Source organism: Rhizophagus irregularis, chromosome 6, assembly GCF_026210795.1.
Source record: "Rhizophagus irregularis chromosome 6, complete sequence".
Classification (NCBI taxonomy): domain Eukaryota; kingdom Fungi; phylum Glomeromycota; class Glomeromycetes; order Glomerales; family Glomeraceae; genus Rhizophagus; species Rhizophagus irregularis.
Genome location: NC_089434.1, coordinates 3,029,486 through 3,038,447, shown reverse-complemented (window position 1 = coordinate 3,038,447; position 8,962 = coordinate 3,029,486). Strand labels below are relative to the sequence as shown.

The following is an 8,962-nucleotide window of genomic DNA, read 5'->3' as shown; positions in this document are numbered from 1 at the left end:
TACGAAATGTCGCATCGGTGCTCATTGTAAAAAATGTACAGTACGTGTACTCTGCAGATATAATCTATTGTGGTATCTTTCGTGATAGTAATTTGCTACATTTATGGAAAAAAATGCGGAATAACGGAATTAAATGCGTTTTATTTTTATCTTTGTTAAAACTATTGTATTTAAGGAACTGAAAAAAATTCTTTCAGGATTTATTTATTTATTTCTTTCTTTCTTAATGTTAATGTCAAAATAAAATTCAGTCCAAAATTAATGACTTATTCCCTTTTTTTTTATTTTAATATTTCTTATTATTCATACTCGGACGTTATATAATATCAAATTCATTAGTATGGCAGAAACTTGTAATGAAAGCTGCGACTCAAACGGTGAGGTTCTTAGACAAGATCCTCAAGTTAATCCAACGGGATGTTTTATTTATAATACTAGTTCTATTGCCGATTCTTTCAATGGTCTGGCAACACTAAACAGTCCAAACAGACCAAGTTTAAATTTCCCTGATCCTTACACAAATCATAATCTTATGAATGTAGGTCACTGCATTAAACATTGTATTGACTACCTTTTTACTTATGCGGCTTTAGAGAATGGTATTAATTGCAGATGTGGATATGCAGATGCTCTTCAAACTTATATCGAAGCTGACAATAAACTTTGTAATAAATTATGCACAACAGCTACCTATAAAGGAAATGTGACTTACCCGTGTGGTGGATTAGGAGCTTACACTGTTTACAAAGCGGAAATACAATATTTTACCCCTCCAATCGGTATCACGGTTGAAGAAAAACTTAATATAATGAATAATATAGATAAAGATAAGGTTAAATATCCTAATTATAGAGGATGTATTGAGGATAATAGATATTGTGGTCAAAGAGTTTTGGGCAATAAATGTACAAATACTGAAACTATGACAGTTGAAGAATGCATAAATTATTGTCGGGAGGGAAACTATCGCTATGCTGGATTAGAAGCAAGAGTTCAGTGTTTTTGTGGTAATACATATAATCCTTTAGGACGATTATTAGGATCAGAATATTGTAGTAATAGTTGTCCAGGCAATAATTATCAATTATGTGGAGGTTCTTTTGCCCTAAGTATATATGAAGTTCCACCTCTTTCAAATTTAAATAATTCAAATAATCTTCCTTTAATAATTGGTTTGAGTGTTGGCCTTCCTTTGTTAATTATTTGTGTAATAGGTTTTTTAGTATATACTAAAAAAATTAAAATATGTAGTCAGTCGTCTGATGATCCTGATGATCCCAATAATCCTAATAATCGCCATTTTTAATATACATTTTCAATCAAAATTTACATTTAATATCAAATTTAAATATCGTTTATAAAAAAAATTCTGAAAATTATTTATGAATAAATTAGAGGTTAAATAATATTATTAATACGATTTTTTTTTATTTTAATAATAAATAATTAAAAATAAATTTTGAAAGCTGTTATCAATAATTTGAAAATAATATATGTTTAATTAAATTATCAGTTGAAATGTGGAAAAAATAAGGTTTTACAAGTAATATACCGAAAGTATATAGGGAAATCATTATTTATTATTATAGGGATGTTGGGTTGCTTAAGCAGTTCGGTTCAGATTCCAAACCAATTTGAATCTAGTTCAAACTCATCTATAAAGCTTCGGATTTTAAAACATGCTTTGAACTGTTTATATATATATATTTTAATAAATTTGCTTATTCAAACAATTTATTTTAAATCCGATTATGTTAATATAACATATTTTGTGCATTTATAAAAACAATGCATATATAAATATAAGCAAAAAATTATTGCTCATGTTTTATTAGTAAATCACATGATCATAGAACTCAGTTCAATCTCAAAACTCGATTAAAATGATATCATTTAATTCGTCCATTTTTATTGTATGAATATTGTGGCCTTGGATAGAACTACAAAAGAGGATATAATAATAAAAATAATAAAAGGAGATTAGACCAGCCAAGTGAGCGAAAGATTACAGTTTGTCTACAAGATACGAAGATATGAGTAACTCGCTTAGGTTTGGGCATAACCGCACTATTCCATCATAAAGACCCTCGGGATAACCCTCACCATTGCCATGACTATTATAAATAGTAACTTCTATGGCACTCCGCTCGTATACAACAACTTCCCCCTGCAAAACAGCTTTTCGCGAAGACTATAATATCTAAGTACATCAGCCCTATGGTAACCACCAGACGACGACACTTACTTAACGTTTGTAACGGTCGGAACGTAATAAGCTTCGAAGCTCTTGACGTCTACGAAATTTTTCAGTTTTCTAATAGATTTTTTTTCTATCTTTTTTTGGCATATTGTTGTGTGTGAAAAGTAATATATTTACATTGCGCCACAGCCCGACCACGTGATACATCCAATCAGAAAATCGTGTGCGCAGCGCGCCTATATTGATTATCAATTATTCAATAATTCAATATTAATACAAAATATAAAAGGCTAAAAAAGGCTAAAAGCTATAAAAAAACGCTACTATTGTTTTTTTTTTCAAATTAGTAAATTAGTGATGACGACATATAAATATCGGTATAACTTTGATATAACGATATTTTCTAAAAAATTTCATATTTATCCCGACATATCGTTATATAAAAGTTTGACTGTATAAGGGTACGCCAAAATGAGTCTGTGCTATACAGTAATTAATTTGTTTATTTTTATAAAGAAAATTTATTAATCAAAATAATTAAAATATAGAGACAATATCAAAGAAGTGAGTGGTACCAACTTAATAAAATAATTATTTCTCGTTGGTATTATTATCAATTCTAGGGACAACAATTATAGGTCAATAATAATTTTTATATGATTTTGAATTTCTTTTGATAAATATTATCAAAAATTTAATTCATAAATTAAAACTGAATTTTGTAATTGATCTGAATTTTGTAGTTGGTTTTCAAAATTGTGCGTAGAAAAAAAACATTAATAAGTCACGATCAAACTTTTTAAAATTGTTTTGACAATTAAAAAAAATTATGCGTAAATAACTATTTACACTTTAATTTAAAAGTAAGTTTTTTATATTTGTTTATTTGTAAAGTTTCCAACATTATTTCTTTTTGTGACTACCTAGCGTGACCACGAAAAAATGTTCCGAAATAGCTGAGAATTATGACATTCGGCTGTGATGTACATTGGATTTTTCCCACTAAAAAATTTCTAAATCAAACAAGGGAGAATTAACTATGCAAGTCCCAGCATCTTTTATTTCTCCGCTTCATAATTTATAACTTCAAAATATAGATATTATCCAAGTTGCTTATATTTTTAGTTAATTTTTAATTTATGATACCAAATTTATTTTTTTTCATTACAACAGCATTTTTATTTTTAATAAATAACAAGATACATGATAATATTTATCATTTGAAAATCACAAATTTCTAAAATTGGTAACTTGTAATTCGCCCAGATCTTTTCTCGCTTTTCTAAAGTTAGTGTATTAACAGAACGAGTATTTTAATTAAATAAATATATATATATATTAAAAAAAAAAGATTTAAATTTAGTAACTTTTCATACGATTATGAATAGGTTTAATCGAATGAAAGAAGAAAGTTATCATGAAATGAAAGTTTTCGGGTAACTCTGATTTTGTTCATATAATTTAAGTCAAGATTAGTAAACTTCTTTTCTTACTCCTGAGATGTGCATGATATCATTTATTATTTCCATATCTAATTCAGTCAATTCATTATAAAATCCTATTAGAAATAAAAAAATCAAACTTTGTTGTTTTAAATTTATACGTCTATTTTTTTTTTTCAGTTATCCTATCATATCACATCTAAATCATACACTTTAGCGGGAGTGAACAAGAATGAATTCATATAGAAATCTTATTTTATTATTATTCCTAAATTTACTAGAGTGTTATCTATACGCGTTAAACTTTGAATCTTAAATATTTAAGGAACAATATAAATCGTTTTCTTTCTTAATACTATAGTACCAAAAGTTTTTTTTTTTTACTTAATTTAAAAATAAACAGTTCAGTTAATAAACCTTTTATTATTCGTATATTTAATCTCCACCTTTTTTTTATTATCTTATTAAATCACATTACATACTGTTTATTATGGCAAATGAAACATGCGATTCATGTGATGAAAATGGTAATATTCTTCGACAAGAACCTCAAGTTATTCCAAAAGAGTGTTATATTTTCAATAATGGTTCTACTATTGATACATTCAATGGTCTTGAAAATTGAACAGCCCAAAAAGACCTGAGCTAATATTTAAAGATTCCTATACTAATCAAAATCGAACGAATGTAGGCCATTGCCTTAAGGTTTGCATAGATTTTAAATTCGATTACGGGTGGTATTAACTGCCATTGTGAGCGTGCAAATGCCCTTCAATCTTATATTAAGGTGGGTGAAAAAAATTGTAATATCTACTTCACAACTACTACTCTAAGCGGCAATAATGTAACTTACTCATGTGTATACGGTTTATAAAGCGGAAATTCATGAAGATAATTAGGCTTGTGGTAAAAGGATCTTGGGTGATAAACGCTTATCAACCGAAACTATGACAGTTGATAAATGCATAGATTATTGCCGTGAAGGTAATTATAAATATGCTGGGCTTTAAGCAAGAACTCAATGTTCTTGTGGGAACGCCTATTATAGTAGTATGGGACGGCAATTAAGTTCAGGATCTTGTCAGCAGTTGTCCCGGAAACAAGTGAAACAACTCTCAGTTGTGCAGGGCTCTTGGGGTCTAAGTTTGTATGACAAATTGGTTTTGGTGTTGGAAATCCTACGTTTATAATTGCAATTGTTGCAGTTTTATTTTTAAAAGACGTTTAACTCATGATGATAATTTTGATGAAGCCCAACGATGATTATCACTAGTTATCTTAGATTGTAAAATAGTTAACTTTTTCATTGATTTAAGGAAAAAAAAATAATAATGTAAAAGTAAATTTGTATACACTAGTGATATGTCATTACTGAAAAAATTATCAAAGTAACAGTTAAGGTAAAAAAAATTTTTTTTTTTTATTAATGATAAATACTTAGGGATGGAATCGGTTCAAAATGAGTCGACTCGAGTCAATTCTGGAACCGATCTTAAATTTAAAAGATTCTGGATCTCTTGGGCTTAAAACTACTTTTAATCATAAAAATCGTTCTTAGGAACTCCTAACCCCGAACTGACTCAAATTGAGTCATCTGATGATCACACACCAACTATCATTTGAAGGCCAATCAAAATTTTTCTGATTGATCATCATTACATGCTCTACTAGTGTCTTAAATTTGTTGCGCGTAACTCATTTTTTTTATTTATTAGGGCGATGTGGTACCGAATTAAGATACAACAGTGAATGAAATTGGAAATAATGTTTTTTAATTCAAAATTCGAAAAACTGCCATATCTTTTTTTTTTACCTAATAAAGTTATTAAAGAATAAATTAAAAAGAAGGTTGATATGGGAAATTGGGATGTAAGATTTATGTCTTATTAAAACTCATTAGATATCGTACTGTTAAAATTGCGAAAGTCTTTAGCATCATGATTTTTTGCATTCATGAAAAAGAAAGTATGCCGTTTTATTTCCTTAATTGAAATTTATTTTGTTAAAAAAAATAACTTACATTACGTAATGAGAAATTATATTTATATATAAATACTATTATTAATTTCCTCTTGCTTAGTGGTACTTAAAATTATTATTCTTTTTATCAGAATATTTTCTATCAAAAAGGGTACTAAAAAAAAGTACCTATTCAATTTAGAACTTCAAGAATGAAAACTGCTTTTGTCATACAAATAGATCGTCATTCTAGATGCGCACAATAGAGTTCGATGCCATTATCGAAAGTCAGAAGATCGTTCATATTTGTTAAATCTTCTAAAAAGTATTTATGTATACTGCATATGATCTAAAGTAATCTCACTCCTGAAATGTTTGAAGTATAAACTTATTCTATGGGGCATTTCTAATGAAAGCTCTCATATAAAATATACCAATTACCATTTGATTACCATTTTAGATATTATAATGATCTCAATTAGTCATATTATTAACAATAAATTAAAATTTTTTAAATCATGTTCAAACCTTAATGTTTCAGGGTTACATTTATTTTGTACAATGCTACCTCAATTGATATCAACCATTCTTAAATTAACTTTTTGTATAACTCTTGATATCAAATTTTATAAATGTATTTAAGGAATTTGACAGGAAATTTATTGATGGTTTCAGAAAGCTTTTTACAATTTGTTAATTAGCTTAGAAAATAAAATTTAATTCACCTGGATGTTTTATAATATACTGTGCTTGATTTATTATGGCAAATGAAGCGTGTGACTCATGTGATGAAAATGGGAACATTCTTTATCAAGATCCTCAAGTTACTCCATTAGGATGTTATGTTTTTGATAATAGTTCTGTTATTGACACTTTTAATGGTCTTGCAACGTTGAACAGCCCAAAAAGACCTGGTTTAGTATTTAATGACCCTTACACCTATCAAATTAGAATGAATTTGGGTCATTGTTTGAAACGTTGTATAGATTTTAAATTTAATTATGGAGCTTTGGAGGGTGGTGTCAACTGCCGCTATGGATATGCAAATGCTCTTCAGTCTTATATTAAGGATGATGACAAAAAGTGTAATATGTACTGTACCACTGCTACCTTTACTGGCAATGTAACTTATCCATGTGGAGGGAAAGATGCTTACACAGTTTATAAAGTAGCAGTGCATTTAAATTACACTCCACCTTACAATATCACTCTTGAAGAGAAACTCGATATAATGCATAATGTTAATAAGGATAAAATTAAATATTCTCGCTACAAAGGATGTTAGGAGATAAGTGTACATCATCTGATGAATCTATGACAATTGATGAATGTTTTGATAATTGCCGTGAAGGTAATTATAAATACGCTGGACTTGAAGCAAGAACCCAATGATTTTGTGGAAATTCTTATAGTCCTATAGGAAGAAATCAAGGCTCAGATTATTGCAGTGCTAGTTGTCCAGATGATAATTCTTAGTTATGTGGAAGCGTTTGGACTTTAAGCTTATATGAAATTTCAGCCATTCCTCCAAACACTTCTCCAACCCCTTCTCCAATTCCTCCCTCACTTTTAAATTTTACTCTCACTTTAAAAATTGTGTTGGGTGTTTGTATTCCAGTATTTTTAATTGCCATTCTTATTATAGTTATAATAGTGTATAATAGGCGTTGTAAAACTAAAGAGACTGAGAAGACTGATGAGAAATATAGAAAAGAGCTGCATGAATGATTTCACGAGTATTTTTTTGACTTTATGAATTTGCACCAGTTATTTTATTTCCAGTATTGTAGTACAAGCAATTTAATTATGATAGCTTTAGGAATATTTAATATTAAATATGGTAAAAATAAAATCTAAATTATAGTTTTAATGAGTCAATTGAACCATCATAAACACGTGAAAAATAATTCCATTGTATGCGCTGCAAGAGCATTATCCTAAAATGTACATTGATTATCCGCCAAATTCGCCAAATTGAACAGTATTATTATCTTTAAAACTCACTCTAAGCATGATATTTTTTTATTATATAAATTTTTCCTTAACCCTATTCTTGACAGCATCTAACTGAACTTTCTAATTTTTATGGCTAGCTCATGGGTAATAATAAATAAAATTTTTTCTTTCTTAGTAATGCAAAAATGTTGAGTGAGCTAGGAAAATAATTTCTTTAAGTTGATAATCCTTACATTTTTAATTCACTTTATTCATCTTTTGACTTTTTTTTAACGAAGAACTATATAATTCTACGCAAGGATGTTACTACAGCACGTGATGATGTCACGTGACGAAGTCTTTACCATTTTAGGCATGATCAGCAAATAAATCATGTGCTATTGATTTTTTGGTGTTACGCTAGGGAGCTGAATTTGCTCATACGAGAAGTGAAAGATATATTGAACTCCGACGAAGATGGACGTAGTGGTAACGAAAGAGAAGTTGGTTCGAACGCAACTGGGCTAGCATTTTCTAAAGAGATATTAATGGCAGATAAAAACTTTTCCAAGAAGGCTAAGATTCAGACACATATACGGATAACTGCGTAATTGTTCCGATTGATCATAAAAAAAGTACAGATAGCAAAAGTATAGCAAGTATAATCATCCCAAGTCTACATCTGATACTCATAATCACGTTTATTGTGATTATTGCAACAATACATAACTTCGAAGGGATATAAAACCATCTCTATACTCAAACCCATCTGTCAAATGTGTCTCTACGTGAAAAGGAAGAATATGTTATTATAAGTTACATATACTGTATACTGTCTCGTGTGATTTTTTGTATTTACGTGATACGTGAAGTGAGTCCCTTGGATATCATGTAATAAAGTATTAAATATGCAAAAATAAAAGTATTTTGTATAATGCTGTGACTTTTCTAACGCACATGTAATGGCGAAGGAACGGATTTCGTGATCAGGTAGATTTCTTTGGTTTTGCATTTTTTGTTATACAATGATTTTAACAGGTAAAGCCGTAAAGGTGAATATATGTACAGTAAACTAATAGTATATAAAATTTGGGATCGCAGATCTCCACGTTTCTCGATATATATATGTTATCAATTTTCAACGTAGGATGATTCGTTCCAGGTCGTTACTAATATAAACTAAAGTAGTTAGTGAAGTCCGATTATATATATATAATAGTAGGACCCCGGATAATTATAATAAAGGTCATATACAAAAAAAGTATATTTTATTGTATTTTTAATGAAAAGGTCATATGCAAAAGCGGGTATTTTAAGTAAAAGTCACATGCAAAAATAGAATACTTCTGAATTAGGTCACAGTAAAATAAGTATATAATTTTATGTAAAATTTTAAGGTCATATGTAATTTTTCTAATAAAGCGTA

At 28.8% G+C, this 8,962-nt stretch overlaps 2 protein-coding genes across 2 annotated transcripts; both read left to right on the top strand.

Annotated features, from left to right (window-relative positions):
* Positions 1–340: 340 nt before the first annotated feature.
* Positions 341–1,474, top strand: OCT59_026397 (uncharacterized protein; the record flags this gene model as incomplete). Its single annotated transcript, XM_025313437.2, has 1 exon — positions 341–1,474. One exon carries the CDS (start codon positions 341–343, stop codon positions 1,304–1,306), a length of 966 nt encoding a protein of 321 aa, XP_025187210.1. The 3' UTR covers positions 1,307–1,474.
* Positions 1,475–6,361: 4,887 nt separating this feature from the next.
* Positions 6,362–6,886, top strand: OCT59_026396 (uncharacterized protein; the record flags this gene model as incomplete). The annotated part of the gene is made up of 1 exon (XM_025324235.1): positions 6,362–6,886. The coding sequence occupies one exon, from the start codon at positions 6,362–6,364 to the stop codon at positions 6,884–6,886; it is 525 nt and encodes a 174-aa protein (XP_025187209.1).
* Between the last annotated feature and the right edge of the window lie 2,076 nt (positions 6,887–8,962).